This window comes from Heptranchias perlo, chromosome 21 (genome assembly GCF_035084215.1).
Source record: "Heptranchias perlo isolate sHepPer1 chromosome 21, sHepPer1.hap1, whole genome shotgun sequence".
NCBI classification, from domain to species: Eukaryota; Metazoa; Chordata; class Chondrichthyes; order Hexanchiformes; family Hexanchidae; genus Heptranchias; species Heptranchias perlo.
The window spans coordinates 39,152,505-39,175,619 of record NC_090345.1 but is presented as its reverse complement, the minus strand read 5'-3'; the positions used below and the strand labels follow the sequence as shown (position 1 = coordinate 39,175,619).

The following is a 23,115-nucleotide window of genomic DNA, read 5'->3' as shown; positions in this document are numbered from 1 at the left end:
GGATCTCAGCCACTCAGTAAGTTCCTGATCTTGTCAGGATAGCACAGGAGGCAGTGAGCGAAGCCAAGATACTGCTCCCATGGAGATGGAGTGAATAATAACATAATCCAAGGGTGAGCCACTCTTGCATGCACCCTAGCGGCCAGCTGAAGAACAGCACCGGCAGTGAATTGGGAGCTTGCTCAGTCAGGAAATGTTATGTAGTACAAGAGAATCCAAATAAGAGGGGAGAAAAGGAAGGCAGATAAATAGATTGTTTCAGAAAACGGCGCGCCTTTCAGTTCTTTTTTCTACTTAAAGCATTTATGCAAATTAATTATGGGTGTGACATGGCAGGTTAGACCGCACAATATTGACCTGACAAAAAAAAGGGAGTGTGCAGAGGTGCTTCTGCATTGCAGACTGACCACAATATGTTGTCACTATCACATTGTGGTAGTTGCACTCAGCAGGTGATTAAAAGGTAATGCTTTTGTCAGTTGATAAACATTTGCAGTTATGCACTTCGCAACTTGTTATTTGTTTGTGGCATGGGATCTAAAGGATTGTTTGTTAACTATTGACAACGGCTCCCCTTGATGGCTCAACGGATTCTGTCAGTGATTAGCTGAGACATGCAGACCAGAAAGGCCCCTGGTTGTACCTCTGGTCTATGCAGGGTTGGCTAATCTCAGCCAGGGATGGGGCAGTAGGAGCACTGTAATTGGTGCTTGGGGTAGGGAGGGAACAATTGGTCAGCGACCCTCTTCTTGATCGCTACCTACTCGATGTTGATGCTGGGGGCCACGACAGGATCTGATTTTGTTGTGATCCCCCTCCCCCATCATCAAAAAGCCTTGCAACACTCAATGTCAAGGCTGACACATGGATAAAGGCCAACAGATGAGGAAATGTGGAGTCAAGACTTTCTGGAGCAGAGGGGGAATCTAATGAGACAGAAAAAATAAATGCCTGTTTTACATTTAGATATTGAAATCCCATTAAAACATTTTGGCACAATCAACAATCTGTGAGAAAAGTACATCAGTTCCAAGAAGATCATGAATTTCTGCTTGAAATGGTGGGCTATCCTCCATGTTCATATATCCCAACCCTTTGCCACTCAGCGCAGCCAAAAATAACTCAACTCACAATGAGACTAGATTCTTCATAATTTTTTTAAATCACATTTTCTTTTCTGTCCTGCCCATACACCATTCCCTAGGGGGGCAAATGGCTTGTTCCAAGGTCTTTTCCAGTTCTATTTAAGAGCTGGTAGTTAACACGTCGACAGAAGAGTCCCAGGATCACTCATCCTCTGATTTTCATGCTTAGGCTCTGCTTGTTGACTCCCCTGATGGCCAGACGAAGATCAGTATCCCACCATCTGGGCACAAACCATTCCAGGGCACAGCACATTGAAGCTACATCACCAAAACTCGCTGCCTCTTAGAAAAGTTTCTTCTGTAAAACTCTTGTGAAGTGTTTTGAAATGACAGATTGTAATGGACGGAAGTGAAGTGCCTTATGCAACAAATAGGTAAAGGTAGAGGCTTGGAGTCCAAGGCACGATCTCAGTAAAGGTAAGCAAACAAACCACATGTCCTTACAAATCTATTTAATGATGTTGTGCTCTTCGTTTTAATCACACCGTTAGTATGTGAGTACTCATTTCTGTATAGCATATGCCAAGTTGAATCAGTTGCACAATATATTTTGAGCCAAGTTACAAAATAATGATATGACCTCAGTTCATATTTTATTTTTTTGGTCCACTCTTCTCCTGAAGGTGCTGATTTTTTTCTATTATGGGTCCCATCAGGCCAAGTAACCATTCTTTGTATGGGAGTGCTGGCCCTCACTTTCGACTGTGAGGGCCATTAATGCAAAATCCTTCGCTGGCCTGATATTTACACAAGAGTAATTTCCAGCTAGTGGATATTCCCCTTCCTCCAGCCCAAGGGAACTGAAGTCAATGGTAGTGACCCTACTGCTAATCAAAGTTAGTGGTTAAATGTACTGCCTATGCAATACTGAACCATACTGAACAGGTTCCCAATTTCAGACTCTGATCTGTTCTGGTACCAGTAAAAGTGACCACGAAGCTGTTGGATGTACAAAAAACCAATGGGTTCACTCATGCCTTTTAGGGAAGGAAACCTGCTGTCCTTATCCAATCTGGCCTATAATTGACTCCAGTCCCACATCAATGTGTTGACTTTGAAGTGGCCTAGCAAACCATTTGGTTGTACCAACGCCATCTCAGGGCAACTAGGGATGGGCAATAAACGCTGGCCTCGCCAGCACGAGAATGATTAATAATTTATTATTAGTGTAGTTAGATTCAAGAGGACAAATTAACAAAGCATAACAGGTCAAACATCTTACATTAAATATAACAAATATACACATGCATCACAGGTGTTAATATTTGTCAAGCTCAAAATGCTTGCTACTTCAATGAATAGCAGGCAACCAAAGCCACTCAGCAACATTAGTCAAACAGCAGGTCCTCGTCCTTTTCTTCTTCAAGTAGGTTGGCTGGTGCATCCACATGGCGTAGTCTATGTATACACATGGCGTATCCTACATATACTCATGGTGTATCCTACATATACACATGGCGTATTAGACTGCAGTGGTACACGATATGGGATTTATAATGGCAAATGTCATACATCTTGAAGATCTCATCTGCAACAATGCTGTTGTATTTTATTTTATATTTTACACAGAAGACATCTATCACTAGCTCCTACAACCAGGAGAGAATAATCTAGATCTTAGACTGCTGCGTGATGACTATCAACGCTACTGAGGAATGTGTTTACAGCAATGCAACCCAACCCAAGTCAGTGTTTCCCCCACTGGTATATTAGAGGACTCCATCACTGACCTGGACAAAGAAGTGATTAAACTCCAACGCAGTGACTGGCAAATCCGAGTAGCAGGCAGCCCTCAGGCTCCACACTTTGGAACGCAAGGGACAGATTCTACCTCCTGTGTCACTGGGTGATCCCTGCCCCTGATCCCCGCAATGCACAGTGTGTCATTGGAGCCAATACAATGTGAATACGTATCTCAATGTTTACTGTATTTCTATCAATTGTAAACATGAGTTTTACTGTACATACTATGAAGGTCCCAGTGCTGGGATCACCTCGGGCCGCAGACTGAGAGGAACAAGACGTGAGGAGGTATACCTTGAGAAAACAAACATCCTTTGAAGTGGTGAACCGACCTTAGAACTGGGGCAGTGAGCAGAAGGAAAGCCAAAAATTCAAGGTGCTGACATTGTTTGTTTAATCACCAGTCACCTCCCGAGAAAAACACTTTAATCAAGTTCAGCATTTCAATCTGAATTGAAAAAAGCTTCTCAGAAGAGCTTATATTTATATACCATCTTATTAGGTCCTCAAGATGTCCCAAGGCAATTCACATCCAGTGAATTCCTTTTGAAGTGTAGTTACTGTTGTATGGTAGGAAAGCACGTCAGCCAATTTGTGCACAGCAAGATCCCACGAGCAGCAAATGAGATGTTCGACCAGCCAAACTGTTTTTGGTTAAGGGAGAAGTGCTGGCCAGGGCACTGGGAAAACTCCCTGCTCCTCCTTGTATAGTCCCGTGGGACTTTTTTTTAACACCCACCTGAGCAGACGTTTGTTTAACATATGGAGGTCAGGGGCAAGTTAGAGAAATGTTAAAAATAAATGAAATGTTGCTGCTTAGATCTAATGATGTGGAGAGAGATCATATCAATAATCGGACTAAATGGAAAACAAAGCAATAAGTTTCAAAAAATACAGGGTGGGGGGGGGGATAGCAAGAGAGAGACGGAATAAAAAGGAAACGTATTAAAAGGAGACACGGCCAAATATGGGACACTTATAGAAAGAAGTTTAACATGGAGAATGGAAAGGACCGAGAATCAAGTAAATGTATAAAGGAGATTAGCATTTTTGTGTTGTGGTTCGAATCTGTCTTCAACTATTTCTAGTGACTCTGGCCAGTTATCGGAATGTTGCACAGGAAACAATCATGGGACTTGTTTTTACAGAAAGTTTTTTTTTAAAAAAAAGACAAGTTTGTTTGGCCATCGTTCACCAATTACTTAGCTGAAGTCTTATCCTACTGTGAATGACGACTGCATATCTACAACTATTTACATTACTGGCAAGTGCTACATGGAGGAATTCAAATACTAGGTCTCAGCAGGATTTGAACAAAATGTGCCAGATGAAACCTGCTGTCTTTTGGGATGCGTCGAGGCCAGCGGATTTGAATGTTCTCTTCATTTCCTCATAAAGATCGCTGAAAATTGATGTGAAACATTCTCACTGTCATTACGAACCTGGGCCAATTTCAGTTGCACAAAATCCAAATACGTACTGTTAAAATCAATCTGTGTTGTACTTCCTCACGCAACGTGTACAAAGTACATTTTTATTCTGGGTTGTAGTTAATAAACAGGAGTGCCCGTAGAACACAGAAACCACCTAGTTGTGTTATCAGAAAATTCATTTTATTTTCAAAAGCATATGGCACCATTTAAATGCGGGTGAGCCTATGGATCCCATTCTTAGTTTGCAGTGGAGAATGTTCAGGTGGGAATGCTGTATGCTTGATTTTGGCGACTTGGTTTTCAATAAAAGTCTCACTTATGTGGAGTGTGCACTCAATCTTCAACATTTGGCTGGATTAGCAAAAGTAGTACCAGACAGAGAGACAGACGGGGGGGGGGGCAAGGGGGAGGAAGCAGACAAGGGAGGGAAAACAGGCAAGGGAGAGGGAACAGGCGAGCGCTTTAACTTGGGTTATATTTCAGCACCACTACCTCTGGCCACACAGCAAGGAGCATTAGTGAAAGCGGTGGCAATGTCCCCATTTGTCACTGAGTTGCTTGTCCAGGGTACGTGGCCTGGGGGCTTATAAAAGGGGAAAGATGAAGATTTAAAAATACATAAACAATAATATTAGCAAAGCGGCTTCTGGCCTCCTGCTGCTTCAGCTGAGATGGCAGTACGGCAATCATTACAGACTCCTGTATTGGTGCCACAACTGGTAGGGCGGGGGGGAGGGGGGGGGGGAAGAGATGTAAATTTGAAGGGCGGTCCTGGTTTTGCTGGTACTTCCTCTCCCCTGAGATGATGGAGTCTGCAGGCCTCTCCCCTGCTCGGAATGACCTTAAACTCACCCGGTGAGAGAAGGCGAGTTCTGAATGCCAGCCGAGATTAGTAAATGATTATCACGGTGAAGAAAGAAAAGGAACTCATGTCCCCACCCGCCTGATAGTGATATTGTCGTTCCGTTTATAATCAGTCGTGTGGAGGATATTTACTCTCATGGAAACTAAGCAAAATCTAAAGAAAATCCTAAAAGAAATGTTACTTTTATGTGAAAACTGCCTTGTGTCTGGATTTGCAGTTTAGAACATAAAATGGTTTAATGTTACGATACATGGAACATATAGTGTGAAATTTGGCTGACAGTGGCATTTTCTAAAGCTCGGAATAATAGCCTTAGTCACTACACACGGAATCATTACTTTCTTCCTTGGATTAGAACTACTGGTAGTCAGTTTCTCAGTGTACTTAGTGCTGTCTCCCTGGATCCCAATGTCAAATGCATAACATATGTTTCCATTATTTTCTAGTTCAGATGCAAATATGATCTATGCGCCGAATTCTTTGGGGGGCTATTGATTTCATCCACAAACTGAACAGCCCTCCATTAACGGGGTTTGCAGTAATGAATGAGATCAGAGACAAAGTGAAGTATTCAGAATTACAAGGTGCAGACTTTTAAAAATAACATTTGAACACGTCCAAGATTGTTAAGGCTGATTCTGTGCAGCCATCGAAGTTTGAGTGTGTAAAGCCGTCACCCCCACATACGAGAAGCGGCTCAACATCAAGCGTCATTTGTCCTGGACAGTTCGAGACTGCACTGATGACCTGCAAGCAAAGCAGTTCAAAATTATTTTAAAGATTACCATCTCCTGGCCTCCCAGTTGAAGATTGTGATTTCCTGCCCTCCCATTTGAAGATTACCATCTCACACCCTCCCATTTGAAGATTACCATCTCACACCCTCCCATTTGAGGATTACCATCTCACACCCTCCCATTTGAAGATTACCATCTCACACCCTCCCATTTGAGGATTACCATCTCACACCCTCCCAGTTGAAGATTACCATCTCACGCCCTCCTATTTGAAGATTACCATCTCCTGCCCTCCTATTTGAGGATTACCATCTCACACCCTCCCATTTGAAGATTACCATCTCACACCCTCCCATTTGAGGATTACCATCTCACACCCTCCTATTTGAAGATTACCATCTCACACCCTCCTATTTGAGGATTACCATCTCACACCCTCCCATTTGAGGATTACCATCTCACACCCTCCCATTTGAGGATTACCATCTCACACCCTCCTATTTGAGGATTACCATCTCACACCCTCCCAGTTGAAGATTACCATCTCACACCCTCCCATTTGAGGATTACCATCTCACACCCTCCCATTTGAGGATTACCATCTCACACCCTCCTATTTGAGGATTACCATCTCACACCCTCCTATTTGAGGATTACCATCTCACACCCTCCCATTTGAGGATTACCATCTCACACCCTCCCATTTGAGGATTACCATCTCACACCCTCCTATTTGAGGATTACCATCTCACACCCTCCTATTTGAGGATTACCATCTCACACCCTCCCATTTGAGGATTACCATCTCACACCCTCCCATTTGAGGATTACCATCTCACACCCTCCTATTTGAAGTCTCTATCTCCCGTTTGAACATACTCTGCCAGTGATCCCTGTCATGTCAAGTGCTACCGAGACTGTTTCATTTCCAAGACCCTCCTACGTAATGAACGATGTCACTGGCCGTGTTGAAAAAAGATACTCTGATTTTTTTTTTGTCGTTGTTGCCAGCAAAGTTCAATAGCGACTTCCCAGTGGCAAGTTCACGGAAGAAAGAGCGATGTCTTCAGCGAAAAGAACTGCTTCAGCATTTAGGGACCAGTAGAACTGTTACCCGATCACCCAGTCTCTGATCTGCTGAGTTTTACCGCTCGCTTTCATGATAGAAATCTTTCAGGTGACGTTTGAACAGCTAATATTAGGGGACTATAGCCTGGACAATGACAGTATTAACGGACAAATGTTCGTATGATGTTCCTTTGCTATTTTAGCAGAGGTTTTAATCTATTTAAGATAAGCCGGTTAACAGCTCCATTAAAATAGCAGACAGAGGAATGTCGTACGAATGTGCTGTGTTTGTCCACTCATTTTGCCCACAGAAATTTTTAGCCCTTTATGTAATAGATCACAACTTGTGAATTAATGAAGGTTCAGTTGCAGATAATATTTAGGCCCAGTCTGTATTACCATGATATCAATAGTTTTTATTATCACTTGTCAAAAAGTGACAATGGTTTGCATGCGACAAAAACAACGCTTTGTTCTGATAAGATTTTTTTTCTGCTCAATAAAACCACTGTGAAATAAATCAGCTACTTGTTAAAGTGGTACGCTATGACACTTTGTTGCTATGCCAAGTAAATAAAACTAAAAATTTTGTGTTTTGTGGGATTTTACAATATCACTTAAATCTATTAAAAACAATAGAGTCTGTCCATCTGTTGCTTTTTTGTGATATGATTGACACATTAGCGGAAACCAATTATCTTCAATCTAGTCTGTTAGATGTTATTTTTACAGAGAAGTTATTAAAGGGGATGCTCTTAAAGGAACCATGGAAATTACTAAAGGTAAATTTAAAAAATGACTCGGATAATGGAATCACAGCGCCGGGAGTACAAATTGCAGAGGATATTTGGAATGCAGCGATTGGAAAATGTGATTAATACAGTTTGATGTAAAATTCACATTGTATATGAAGGGCATTGAAATGTATAGAACGGGATGATTCTGACTAAGAATGAGCCAGTGTCTGAGACTGTCTGCGTCCTTATCTCCGTGTTTGGGTGAAGCCTTCCTTACCTCGGAAAGGTAGATTCCCCCCATCCCATCCCATCCCAGTTTGAGGAGCACTTCTAAAATCCAACGGGCAATTGCATTCATCGTTGCAGCATTAAATCAGGTAAGTGTTTTTAGTAAGGATAATGATGGGAGATTATGGTTGATACTGCTTAATGGGCAAATAAAATGTTTTTATACAACATGCTCATGGCCAATAGTTCTTAATCTGATCCTCCCACTTTATTTTTTGGGATGGGGGAGGGCACAATCAGCTTTCAACTGATAAGAAATATATTTCTTGTGATAGAATAACTGTATTTCACATATAAATTGGATTTTTTTCCCCAGTAGTCTAGTAATAGTGACCTGCGAATACTTCATTCCCTATACTTTTCCTACAAGGCATTTTGTTTTCTTTCTAAATAAGGACCAAATAGCAGATAAAGACAGTTTAACACTACAAACATGATTTTAGGCACTGTAACCAGCTCTTGGGCCACTCCAAGCATCATTGGTTTCCTCAGTGCCCATTTCCCTTTAAATGGGTTCAAACCTTGGTTAAGATAACAGACAAAGGAATGTCATACAAATGCATTAAGCATTTGTGCATTAATATAACTAGTAACTTCTAGGTGATAATCACAGATTCGAATAGAATGGGTGCATTTTTTTGTTGAATGGGGAGTGGATTTATCACTTTTTTCTCCAATTGAAAGGGGGAATAGTCTTCCAGAGGATGTGGGACATGATATCAGCCACTTTTGGGATTCAACGTTCCGTTTTCCAGCAGATTAATGCTCAGCACAAGAAAAAGTGCTTTATGTTGGCTGAGTGTGTGGGAGCTCCGACACACTGTGCCACCTGACTTTGTGATTCTCCATATGGCGAGCATGTTCGCAGGTGCGTTGTCGCAGGGAGAGCTGGAGGGGGCCAGGCACTTGCCCACGAGGCAGAAAGGAAAATCAAGAATGGGTTCAAGAGACAATTACAACAACAACAACTTGCATTTATATAGCGCCTTTAGCATAGTAAAACGTCCCAAGGCGCTTCACAGGAGAGTAATCAGACAAAAATTGACCTTGAGCCAAAGCATGTGTTTTTGGAAAGAGGAAGGTATTATGGATGCACTGAAAGAATAGGTAGGTAGGGTTAGGATGCATAAATAAGTGAGGGGCTTGTTGGGACTGATAGGAGTATAAATTCATCTCAGGCAGCAGTGCCAAGCAGGCGATAGTGAACCGGCAGCCCAATGGAAAAGAAAATCCGGCAAGACTGATTACTGATTCACTATCATCTGTTTTGCACGACTGCCCAAGATGAATTTACACAACATAGACTTTTGCTGTTCCCGAATACTCTCGTGTACTTAAATACACCTTCCAGCCGGTGCTGACAAAGGGGCATTTACAGGGCCCTGGGAGCAGGTAGCATACTCTACTTTTCACCTGTAATATAGTGCAGAGAGGGGAAGATCGGGGGGGGAGAGGGGAAAATCTGGGGGGGGTGGGGGAGAGTGGAAGATTGGGGGGGAGGCAGAGTGGAACCTCGGGTGGGGGAGAGTGGAAGATCAGGGGGGGGAGAGGGAAAGATCGGGGAGGGGAAGAGTGGAAGATCGGGGGGAGGGAGTGGAAGATCGGGGGGGAAGGGAAAGATCGGGGGGGAAGAGTGGAAGATCGGGGGGGGGAGAGTGGAAGATCGGGGGGGGGAGAGTGGAAGATCGGGGGGGAGAGTGGAAGATCGGGGGGGGGAGAGTGGAAGATCGGGGGGGGGAGAGTGGAAGATCGGGGGGGAAGGGAAAGATCGGGGGGGAAGAGTGGAAGATCGGGGGGGAAGGGAAAGATCGGGGGGGAGAGAGTGGAAGATCGGGGGGGAAGAGTGGAAGATCGGGGGGAAGAGTGGAAGATCGGGGGGGAAGGGAAAGATCGGGGGGGAAGAGTGGAAGATCGGGGGGGAAGGGAAAGATCGGGGGGGAAGAGTGGAAGATCGGGGGGGAGAGTGGAAGATCGGGGGGGAAGGGAAAGATCGGGGGGGGGAGAGTGGAAGATCGGGGGGGGGGAGAGTGGAAGATCGGGGGGGGGGGAGAGTGAAAGATCGGGGGGGGAGAGTGGAAGATCGGGGGGGGAGAGTGGAAGATCGGGGGGGGGGGAAAGTGGAAGATCGGGGGGGGGAGAGTGGAAGATCGGGGGGGGGAGAGTGGAAGATCGGGGGGGGGGAGAGTGAAAGATCGGGGGGGGAGAGTGGAAGATCGGGGGGGGAGAGTGGAAGATCGGGGGGGAAGGGAAAGATCGGGGGGGGGGAAGAGTGGAAGATCGGGGGGGGGGAGAGTGGAAGATCGGTGAGGGGGAGAGTGGAAGATCGGGGGGGGGGGAGAATGAAAGATCGGGGGGGGGGAGAGTGAAAGATCGGGGGGGGAAGAGTGGAAGATCGGGGGGGGGAGAGTGGAAGATCGGTGAGGGGGAGAGTGGAAGATCGTGGTGGGGGGGAGAATGAAAGATCGGGGGGGGGGAGAGTGAAAGATCGGGGGGGGGGAGAGTGGAAGATCGGGGGCGGAGAGTGGAAGATCGGGGGGGGGAGAGTGAAAGATTGGGGGGGGGAGAGTGAAAGATCGGGGGGGGAGAGTGGAAGATCGGGGGGGGGGGGGGAGAGTGGAACCTCGGTGAGGGGGAGAGTGGAAGATCGTGGGGGGGATGAGAGTGAAAGATCGGGGGGGGGGGAGAGTGAAAGATCGGGGGGGGGAGAGTGGAAGATCGGGGGGGGAGAGTGAAAGATCGGGGGGGGGAGAGTGGAAGATCGGGGGGGGAGAGTGAAAGATCGGGGGGGGGAGAGTGGAAGATCGGGGGGGGAGAGAGTGGAAGATCAGGGGAGGGGAGAGTGGAAGATCAGGGGAGGGAGAGTGGAAGATCAGGGGGGGGGAGAGTGGAAGATCGGGGGGGGGGAGAGTGGAAGATCGGGGGGGGAGAGTGGAAGATCAGGGGGGGAGAGAGTGGAAGATCAGGGGAGGGGAGAGTGGAAGATCGGGGGGGGGGGGAGAGTGGAAGATCGGGGGGGGGAGAGTGGAAGATCGGGGGGGGAGAGTGGAAGATCAGGGGAGGGAGAGTGGAAGATCAGGGGGGGAGGGAAAGATCGGGGGGAGAGGGAAAGATCGGGGGGGAAGAGTGGAAGATCGGGGGGAGAGTAGAAGATCGGGGGATAGGGTAAGATCGGGGGGAGGGTAAGATGGGGGGGGAGGGAAAGATCTGGGGGAGGGAAAGATCGGGGGGAGAGGGAAAGAACGGGGGGGAGAGGGAAAGATCGGGGCAGAGAGGGAAAGATCGGGTTGGGGGAGAGGGAAAGATCGGGGGGGAGGGAAAGAACGGGGGGGAGAGGGAAAGATCGGGGGGGGAGAGGGGATGATGGGGTGGGGGGAGAGGAGAAGATTGGGGGTAGAGGGGAAGATCGGGGGTAGAGGGGAAGATCGGGGGAAACATCAGGGGGAAAAGAGGGGAAAATCAGGGGGACATTAGGGGGTGAAGAGGGGGAGATCGGGGGGGGTGAAGAGGGAAAGATCGAGGGGACATTGGGGGGGTGAAGAGGAGGAGATCGGAGAGGGAGTCATTGGACATCGGAGCAGGGTGGAAAGGTAGGTTGATTTTGTGTTTTAACTTTGTGCAATGGTTTTTTATTTAATTTATTTTGTTTCTTTTTGCCTGATCCAGCCCTTGACGTCTGGTTTCACCAGGCGTGAATGAGAAGCCGTGGGAAAGCCACCCAGGTAAGTTAAAAATCGTTCCAACTACCTAACATATCACAAGTAAAGTGTCTTAAGTACCTCAATGAGGTACATTTGGCTCGTTAACTGTCATCCCGCCAGCTTTAATTGCCAGCAGGACTTCCGGATTCGGGACGCCCGAGCGCACGCAGATGCATCCGTGGGGAACTCGAAAGTCGGCGGTTGGAGCCGGCTTCTGAACCTGAATGGGATTTCCCCGATTTTCGGAGCCCCCCGCCCCCAACGCACCCGCAATTTCCCGGGAAAATTGAGCCCAATGTGTTAGCACCATGGTGGCTGACATGTCAAGAACAGAATTTTGCCCCAGTTTTAAATGTCATTAATTTGTGTTGGCATGTAACAGCGATAGATTGTTGTAAGTGCTAATAACCCACCATTAGTATGGAAGTCACTGTTGAAGGTTCTGCAGTTTGTATGTTTGTTGTGCACTCCATTAATCTGACATTCCATCTCATCAGTGTGCTTTGCTACGCCATCGCTGGCACTTCTGGGCTCCTAGCACTTCTCACAAGCCCATACAGTTAGGTGCCAACATATTTTTGGGCAAGATTATCACATTATCAGTGACTACAGAGTGCTCTGCTTCTATACATAACACAAGCAGTATGCAGTAGCACTTCCACTTGCCCTTGTGCAGCTGGTATAGCTACAACACTTAAAACAGCAACACACCCAACTCCAGCCAAGCTGATGATAACAAGTTACTGAATGTGGGAACCGACTGTGTCTGTGCTCGGGGTGAATCTATCACACTGTAAAACTCAGATCTGCATTCCAAAGAAAGTGAAATCATTCAATTTTGAAAACTAAATAAACTTGTTTAAATTTTCCATTCAAATCCAATTATAAAAACTTGAATAGCAAGTTCTGTAGGCATTTCATTTTAGCTTTCCAAGAGGTTGCCTTTTAAAGATGTTCAGATAGGGACAAAGGCCAGCCAGTTTAAGGCTTTACATCCTGAAAAAACCGAGCATTCTCCAACGGGTCAGTTGGTTAAACTACGGAGCCATGGACACCAGGAAAATCCCAGGATCAATCCCTAGACTGTGCTGAATTAGCTGGTCTCAGCAGGGCTGGTGGTTTAGGAGCTATAATTGGTTTTAGTGTCTTTGGGTTACAAAGGGGAAGATCGGCTAGGGTTCCTTCTCCTGAATGACCTCTGATGGAAGTGTTTGGATGTCATCTGAGGACGGACTTGGCGAACATGTCTCCCATGGTCAAATGGTCTGCTGACTCTCCTCCTGTTGGTGGCTTAGCGGCAGAGTGGGACTACTGCCCGCCCACGTGACTCCACCGCTAACCGACCAGGGCTCTTATGCGCCATGCAGGGCGTGTTTGAAATGGTAGTACCACTCCAGATAGGGTTACTGCCACTGGGACAGAGGGAAATTCAGTACTACTGCAGAAGGTTAAAGGGGGACGTCACTTTTCGAGCAGCCGAGTGTACGATATCTGAAGGAGCGGCAGCCTCAGGGGGAGGGGTGGAGAGGGGGAGTCAGCAACAGGAATGGTTCCAAGTCTCTCTGCTGCATTCATAGAGGTGTTGTGAGGGCAAGAAGGGATCAACTGAGGGCAGGAAGTCCCATAAGAGGGTAATTCAGGCTGTCTGCAGGGAGGTTGCAGAAGGTGTCAGTGAAACTTCTATCACCCCAATAACTGTCACACAGTGCAGGAAGAGCTTCGTTGACCTCTCAAGAGAGGCCAAGGTAAGTCAAGGTACTGCCTCTACCACTACCACTGATATAGCCTTCACCCATCTCCTTATCTCCTATACTCTTTCTCTGTCATCACCTGAGTGTCAGGCAAACTCACTTATGCAAAAGGCAACCTCTACAAACACTCAAGCACCAGATGGACTCACAACCACTCCATCAACTCACATAGCCCATCACAAGGGGTTCTGGCCTTTAAAGGGACAATAAACCTGCTCATACTGCCATTTATATAGTGGCGGTAATAATTTGGGATGGGTTTGGGGCAAATATTGAGGAAAATGCTTTGGCTGGGGGTGAGGGTTAGCCAAGGCCATTTGACCCCATTTAAATGTGGCAGGGCAGACGCCCAAAGGACCTTAAAGGGATGTGGCAATTTTTTTAGGAGGATAATTCTGGTGCAAGACTGGTAGCTCTGAGGTCTTAGGCCTTATCGTTCCAATTTACTGCTCCAATATCACAAAAAAAGGGAGGAAAATACAGCCCTCACTGTCTAGGCACATTAATGAAGAATGGCCACTTGAGCAAGATGTTGGATGGTAACTGCTGCCTGTGTAACTGTACAACAGTAAGGAGTCATTGAGTGGAGGAAAGGAGAAGAGAGATTTAGTGGGGGAATAAAAGAAAAATTGCAGGTCAGAGAGAACATATGCTCTCAGTATTTTACCAATGCTTCTTTGTAACCAGATCTAAGGAGATGGATGAGAAAGTCCTCTCCACTCCTCCTTCATGGAGGTCACCTTACTTTGTCCAGCTGCTGAAAAATGCATGGTTGCCACTGCATTGGTAACAAAAAGCAAAATATAGGTACCTATTAATTAATACTGCTTAAGATTTAGATTTCTAAATGAATACATATCTAAACATCAAATGCAGTGGCCTCGTAATGTGATATTCCAGTTACAGAGAGGTACCCAAACTAGATAAAGAATTTAACCCCAGAAAAAGTTTATCTGGTTACATCGAAAATTTGGAAAACTTTTCATTGTGCAACTTAATAAAGTCAAATATTTTATCCTATGGATTGGCTAAATGGATGTTAACTGAGAGACTTCAATGGCATTCTAGACTTACACCTTTTAAGATCTTTTCAGTCTAATGTTTACTTTGAACATGCTACAATCAAAATAAAAGCACAGATCCCTTCCGTTCCCCTTGAAGAATCCCCTACTCTTTGATTTTATCTGCCAAGCAAAGAAAATCACAGTTTTTGTTTTTGATCTGAATTGAAAAGTTACTTTGGACATGTAATCATTACAATCAGAATTACCTGTGAGTATCTCCACTTGTGACACTTGGTACTGGTAGGCTTGGGCAATCCTGGCAGTACCTGTTGTAGCTGGTCAAGGATCAGAGGCTCCACCTCTTCCTTATCTTTATGCACATTTTCAGCTCCAAACTGAACAGTGGTGTGGACAACTATGGAAGGTCTGACTTCAGGGGACTCTACAAACCAGCGAAAAAAATAGTAGGAGAACTATTTATATAGTCATGAATGAGAATGACTCTGTGTACACTAAACAGAGTCAGGCATTAGCAAAGGATGAAATACCGCTTGTCAATTTAATAAGTCCACAGTCAAACTAACTAGCTTTCGTATCTTAAATCCGCCCATGCCTTTTCTTGTTGGGTGTCAAAGGATCAAATTTATACTATGGATCAGAATATCTAAAGGACGAGAGCACCAATTGGTTTCAGTGCCCTGTTTTCCAATGGAAATGAGAAATGAGCTGTTTCTATAATGGGCAGCCAATCCGCAACAGCGGTTTTACACCCGGACGGCAAGTTGAAAACCTACCCCATTGTCTTCAGGAGAGGTGAGCTGGGGAAAATGGGCAAAAATAAAAAATGACCAGCTTGAATCTGTAAAGGTAAAATATGAAAGAAAGACTTGCATTTATATCGCACCTTTTACGACCTCAGGACATCCAAAAGTGCTTTACAGCCAATGAAGTACTTTTGAAGCATAATCACTGTTGTAATGTAGGAAATGCAGCAGGCAATTTGCACACAGCAAGGTCCCACAAGCAGCAATGTGATAATGATCAGATAATCTCATTTAGTGATGTTGGTTGAGGGATAAATATTGGCCAGGACACTGAGAAGAACTATCCTGCCCTTCTTTGAAATACTGCCATGGGATCTTTGACGTCCACCTAAGAGGGCAGATGGGGCCTCGATTTAACGTCTCATCCGAAAGACGGTCAGTGTTACTGCAATAAAGTTACAGTTAATCTGCCTGCAGCTTGGGGCTGATTGTCACTTTTTCAATGGAATGCCCGATCAAAGGTTTGTTATAACCATTGCCCTGTTGTTATGGAGAAAAATACTGGCAGCACTGACCTAAACCGCGTTTCTTATTATCGATGGAGATGAAGCGAATGCAGGGATTATTGGCGACGTACTTCGCTGCCCAGGGGACGCCAATCTGCGTGCCTGCTTCGTAGAAAAGGGCCAAAGCAAAACGGGAGGAGTAACTTGCCACTTCCAGTCGCTGCCTTTGTGATTCATTTATAACTACAGAAAGAAAGATTATGGAAAAATGAATGATACTTTAAATCAATGATACTTTTTCGAAACACGGTACAACATGCGCAGCCAATATTTATTTGACTAAATCGTGAATGCATTGCAGCTGTGCATCATCAAATATTTACTAGCGGGGTCTGGGTTGAAATCCAGCTCAGACAGATGGGGTGAAGAGCTTGTGTCTCTGATGGGTGTTAAGGGTCAAAAATGAAATCAGTTTAAGTACTCTCAATTCTCAGGGGACGGGTCTCCATAGTGCAAAAACCGCTCTGATAATTCACAACCAGCACTAAACAATCATTTTAACCCATCAGCCCCTTAATGTGTTTGAAATAGGCTAGCAACAAATGCATTTGTGCGCCACAAGATTGGCCGTGAGAGCCCAGGGTATTAAACTTTTATTTTAAAGCAGTTATAAACACGCTGCTAATAGACAGTGAGCTCATGAGAGGCAGAGCCTCAGTGGACGAAAGGCAAGTGCGGCCAATGGAGTTCAAAGTGGGAGCAGATGGAGAGGTTGCAGTCGGGACGTCTGAAGGTGTGCAATGAGCGAGTGTAAAGGAGTGCTGACACAGGCCGGTTCAGGATTAAGTGACCAATAAACCTTGTTTACATGGAACCAGTAGCTGCTGCATGTCCCCGATTAACTTTACACCGATTTGTTTATATTATACTACACAACGGGTGGCTTGGAAACAAATCGTGACTGCACATCATTTGTACAGATGCAAAAACGTTAAAGCAGTGACGTCCTGCTTTATTAACACTGTGGATAATAAGAAAATGAAAAAAAATAATGCATGTCTATTAACTAAATCAGTTGCTGTCTAACAGTGTAAGATTTTTGTAATTTCATCTTAAATTCCCTGTTTAAATCTATCCTCAGAACATCCAATTTGTCAGACAGGAATCCAGTTTCTTAAATTGGTTTCCATGTAGTTTCACAGTGTTCTTAAACTGAATGTGTTCATGACTTTGTGACAATGGATACAGGGGCATTTGTAACAGTACACATCCATCAGTTGATGGTGAGGGTTGAGTACTGTTGGGTTTATGCTAATGTAGTTTAATTGTGCCACTTACACCTGCCTACTTATTTTAGATTTCTACCCTCAACTCCAGGTTAAGCAGGGCTAACGCTGTCAACTAACCTTTCACAAAATGTTCTATTCACTGATTTTTATAAGGGGGATTATGTAGAGGATAGTGGAGAGACTGTGTTATTGTAGAGATCTGATAATGGTTCAGGCTGACATGCAGCAATGTCTGAGAGTGCGGTGACCCCAAAATTGTAGTATAGCTGGAGCCAAAGTTTGGCATCATAGTGTGGAATATACCAGGCAAGTAGGTAGCCTGTCTTTGTACAACTGCAGCAAAACTTTAAAATTAAAATATAATGTCCGGGTGGTCCTTTGGGTTTATAACGCTACAAGAGAACTGATTCCTTTGTCAGCTTTCCTCTAACAAAAAGTCATTGGCAGTTAGAGGCCGAGGGTCAGAGCTGTGCTCATGTATTTAGGTACGTACGTGCAGAACTCTGAGCACATGTTTAGGTACGCATATGCAGAACTCTGAGCACATGTTTAGGTACACATGCAGAATTCTGAGCACATGTTTAGGTACACACACAGAACTCTGAGCACATGTTTAGGTACACACACAGAACTCTGAGGACATGTTTAGGTACACACACACAGAACTCTGAGGACATGTTTAGGTACACAAGCAGAATTCTGAGCACTTGTTTAGGTACACACACAGAACTCTGAGGACATGTTTAGGTATGCACACACAGAACTCTAAGCACATGTTTAGATACACAAGCACAGCACTCTGAGTACATGTTTAGGTACACACAGAACTCTTGAGTACATGTTTAGATACTCAAAGATCTTGAGGCACATGTTTAGGTACACACAGCACATGTTTAGGTACAAATGCACAGAACTCTGAACACATGTTTAGATACGCACACACAGAACTCTGAACACATGTTTAGATACGCACACACAGAACTCTGAGCACATGTTTAGGTACACACGCATAGTGAGCACATGTTTAAGTACACACGCATAGTGAGCACATGTTTAGGTACACACGCATAGTGAGCACATGTTTAGGTACACATGCATAGTGAGCACGTTTAGATACGCACACACAGAACTCTGAGCACATGTTTAGGTACACATGTACAGAACTGTGAGCACATTTTTAGGTACACACGCATAGTGAGCACATGTTTAAGTACACATGCATAGTGAGCACATGTTTAGGTACACATGCATAGTGAGCACATGTTTAGGTACACATGCATAGTGAGCATATGTTTAGGTACACACACAGAGAACTCTGAGCACATGTTTAGGTACACACGCAGAGAACTCTGAGCACATGTTTAGGTACACACACACAGAAGTCTGAGGACATGTTTAGGTACACAAGCACAGCACTCTGAGTACATGTTTAGGTACACATGCATAGTGAGCACGTTTAGGTACACACGCATAAGAACTCTGCTCTCCTGGACAAAAGGATAGTGTGAATGGGCAGTGCAGCTACTTGTACCACTCTAAAACCAGCTAGTAGTGTCAAATGGCACTTGCGGTATAGCAAAAGAACATTTAGGAGTCGCACATACTTCTGCTGAATTTTATTAAGAGGCTTCAGCTGAATTTGTGAGGAGCTAAACCAAACAGGGCAGTGGTATTCAAGGAGTGGTTGTATAAATACCTTGTATGTGGCTGATGTAATCTGGGAGTTGTTAGATACACATTTAGCTTTACAAGCCAGACCTAAATGTTTGGCTGCTTTGCTTGTGCTGTTGAGAAGGATAGGTTGCCAAAACAGCTTACAATGCACAGTAATGGCTAAATTGTCCTACTGAAGTCAATGATAGATTGCCATTTGTTATTTTTAGGTGCCTTGTAGGAAGATTAGCTAGGATCATGAACATTTTAGTACAGAACAAAACACAGATCCTATCATCTGCAAATTGATTAGTGGCTTGTGAAACATCAACCTACTGTGACATTATACGTGTTGACTATGACATTCCTTTATCAGCTATTTTAACAAGGTATTAATTAATTTAAAAGAAACCGATTAATACCTCCGTTAAATAGCTGATACAAGATGGTCATATCAATATGTTAAAGTTTCATATACTAAGATCACAGTCTTTTCTAGGCTATATTTACTCACATGTTCACTCCTTGAACACGAATTTTTTATTCATTAGAGAAATGTGCATAACCACAGAACATTTCCTCATTCACACCGTTCAATGAACCAGAAGTGTTCACTCACCTTGTTTTAGTTCTGATTTTGATGTTGACGCTCATTTTAAGTTTAAAGCTATTTGCGATTATTTACTGAATAAGACACTTAAAATACAGAATTTTGCCATTCATTGTTCCCAAACTGCTTATATGTTTTAGAACTTGGCTGAATGATGTGGGAAGTCAGACATTGCTTCACAGTTTGGCTCGAATAATACTACTTTCAATGAAATAATAAACCAGATGTATGTTGAATTGATGAGTACAAAACCATCCGATGCAGGACTGCATTAGCATTTATATAATGTGCTCACATTTGCAATTTTATGCTTATAAGAATGAAAGAACTTGCATTTATATCGCACCTTTCACAACCTCAGAACGTCCCAAAGCACTTTACAACCAATGAAGTACTTTTAAAGTATAGTCACTGTTGTAATGTAGGAAATGTGGCAGTGAATTTACACACAGCAAGGTTCCATAAACAACAATGAGATAATGATCTTTTTTTTTAGTTGGTTAAGGAACAGATATTTAACCAGGACACTGGGGAGAACTCCCCTGCTCTTCTTCAAAATCCTGCCGTGGGATCTTTTACATTCACCGGATCAGACAGGACCTTGGGTTATCGTCTCATCCAAACCTCCAACAATGCAGCACTCCCTCACTACTGCAGTGGAGTGTCAGCCTGGACTTTGTACTCAAGCCTCTGGAGTGGGGCTTGAACCCACAACCTTCTGACATCAGAGGTGAGAGTGCTACCGACTGAGCCACAGTTAATGTGCAAATTTGATCATGTGAAGGGTGGATGTGAAGGAGATGCACTGTCATTTGGAGAAGTGTAAGGAATCTTACAACACCAGGTTATAGTCCAACAGTTTTATTTGAAAATCACAAGCTTTTGGAGATTATCTCCTTCGTCAGGTGAGTGAGTGAAAGGTTCTCAAATCGCATATGCGATTTGAGAACCTTTCACTCACTCACCTGACGAAGGAGATAATCTCCAAAAGCTTGTGATTTTCAAATAAAACTGTTGGACTATAACCTGGTGTTGTATGATTCCTTACATTTGTCCACCCCAGTCCATCACCAGCATCTCCACATTTGGAGAAGATGATGCTAGCTGGACATTACTATCAATGGGTGGGGTGGGGGAGGGAGAGATATGAGCTTGGTGAAGTGGAATCAACTTTATAATTAGCCTGTGTATGATATTGCTACACTTAGTGCACAGAGGGAGTCCTCACTCAGTGTTTGGAGCACTTCAAATTGCAAGGTCTGACAAAAAATGGGAGTGAAACAAAATCACTCTCAATGGAACAGTATTTAATAAATAATACAATTTTAAGTAGCAATGACATACATATATCAGCATGGATTATTATTCAACATAACATTGTTTTATTTGGCTTCCGAGTAGCTGAGCTATACAGACAAGGTCCCAGGTTCAATTCCTGGGACTGTGCTGAGTTGGGTGATCTGAGGAAGGGTGGTGGTGGGGTCGCGCTAGGCCTTCATGGCTCTGGATTAAGGAAAGGATAATCAGCTGGGTTACCTGCTCCTGACTGCTATTCAGTGAAATGGAGAGAAGTGCGGACAGAATGAGGCTCAGTTGTGATATCACCCACGGTCCGTATCAGCCGTGGCTCAGTGGTAGCACTGGAGCCCCACTCCAGAGACTTGAGCATCTAATCTAGACTGACACTCCAGAGTAGTGCCGAGGGAGTACTGCACTGTTGGGGGTGCTGTCTTTCGGATGAGATGTTAAACCGAGGTCCTGTCTGCCTTCTCAGGTGGACGTAATAGATCCCATGACAATATTTGGAAGCACAGGGAAGTTGTCCCCGCTCTCCCGACCACCTTCCGCCAAAATGAGAGCGACATTCTTTTCCCTTCTTTCTGGAGAAAAGCCATATAACTTTACTTTTATAATTTTATATAAATATAGAGTCACCAGGCACAGATTCCTCTAGAGACCTCAGTTTACTAATTCTATTATAAAAGTTATAAGAAGAATGCAATTACTAACATGGAAACTAGTGCTGGTTACAGTAGGATTTTCAATTCGTTAAGGTGCTATATACCACTGTGGGATGTACTGGTTTGCACTAATATACATGCAATTTATAAATGCTATAATTTACTAGTACAATTTTCCTCATTCCTCCTCTCTTCTTCTGAAGGCGATGCAGGGGTATAGTTGTGTAGCCTCACCAGCCCTCCAGTATCTCAGGCAAGTGGCCATAGTTTGAAGTGTTGCAGGCACTGACCGTCTTGCCCAATCTCTGCAAACGTAAAGTTAGTATTTCCTTTTTGGGGAAGAGTAAACCGACACGTGGTTTCACTCAGAACCTTTCGTAGCTCTGCATTTCTGCTGTAAAGTTAGCGGCATGAATTGTAACAACTTAATAAGCAAAAAGGCACTGGCAAACTTGAAGTGATGACTAAAGAAGTTTGACTTCAATGGAAATAAAAATTGGGAGAGATGTAAAACGGGCTGCCGACTCACTATCACCCATTTTACACTATCACACAAAGTCAAGATCTACCCCACTGTGTGCATTCTGTGTTTCAGTACACTAGGAAATGTCTGGCATGTGTTAAAGCAGAATATTTTTGTTCAATTGTATCTGTTTAATACTGTTTCACTGCCTTTGGTAAAACATCAATTCACTCAATTTTTATTTGTTTCTAGTACAAGCTGACAGCTCAAAAATAGCCCTGATTATAGGCCTTACGACACGTAAAGACAAGGAGTTATCCTGAAAGTCAGTGAGACATGGGCCTGTCATCATTTAAACTGCAGGAAAAGACAACTCTCGATGACTTTTATTGCAGGGGGAAAGAAAAACTGAAGTGCACAAAGTACAGTTGACAGCAGTGATGAATTTAGTAATGATTGAGAGCTCAAGGTATGAGATAGATTTTCCAGTAGAGTCTGTGGACATGTGCCCTCCCCCACAAAATCATATTTAGAATTTTGACAAAGTACAATATATGGACTTTTGGTGCCTACTGTAATTCTGCTTTTCAAATCAAAAATAATTTATTCTGGAAGGCCTGACAGATATCATATATGAAAATAAATGTAGTCGTAGGGACTTTAATATAAGTTTACAGGCTCCAATTCCTTTCATTGTGAATCTAACCCCAGGTTAGTTTGTGAACTGAAACCTGTATATAACACTTAACTCACAATAATCTGAACTGGCACTTCATTCTACAGACACAAGACAAAACTGACTCCCTATCGCATCTGACCCTGCCCTGGACCCTAAGACAGTCCAGGGGCAAGTGGGGGATTTTATTTGGATTCAAATTATGCTGATTTAACTATTTTAAATAAGCAACTTTTCTTTTTAAGTAGCTTGAGAGGGGCAGGGGGTGAGGGAGGGGGAGAGGTTTAAGGGTGAATCAATACCATCAAAATAAACCTTTAGAACCAAGTTCTGATGAAGGGTCACCCTGAAACATTAACCTATCTTTTCCTCTTTTACATGATGACTGACCTGCAGTACATTTCAAGCATTTTCTGTTTTTAAAGCATTAAAATTTAAGACTAGAAATTTCTGTTGGTGGTAATGGCAAACATGGGCTTAACACTTTGCATAATATTCCTCTGTCTGATATGTTAACCCATTTAAAATAAGTAGGTCGACAACTCTGTTAAAATAGCAGACAAAGATATGCCAGCTGACTGTGCTAAACATCTGTCCGCTATCACCAAATTTTCTAGCCTATATTGCTCTTTTGGTCCTCCAAAAAGGTTTGTTTACTTGTGCTGGAAGCAAAAATCATTTCAAATATCAATCATTTAAAAAAAAAATGAAAGTGCACAAGAGC

General features: G+C 43.9%; 1 protein-coding gene across 1 annotated transcript in view; it reads right to left on the bottom strand.

The window, feature by feature from the left end:
• Positions 1-1,582: 1,582 nt before the first annotated feature.
• The window catches only part of rnls (renalase, FAD-dependent amine oxidase), a 116,689-nt gene continuing 95,156 nt past the window's right edge, over positions 1,583-23,115 (bottom strand). Inside the window, exons 5-7 of the mRNA XM_068002537.1 lie at positions 15,809-15,982; positions 14,736-14,911; positions 1,583-5,933 (exon numbers count right to left, since the gene is read on the bottom strand). Of these exons, the coding sequence (XP_067858638.1) occupies positions 5,781-5,933; positions 14,736-14,911; positions 15,809-15,982 (503 nt within the window). The 3' untranslated portion in view covers positions 1,583-5,780. The remainder of the gene's footprint in view (positions 5,934-14,735; positions 14,912-15,808; positions 15,983-23,115) is intronic.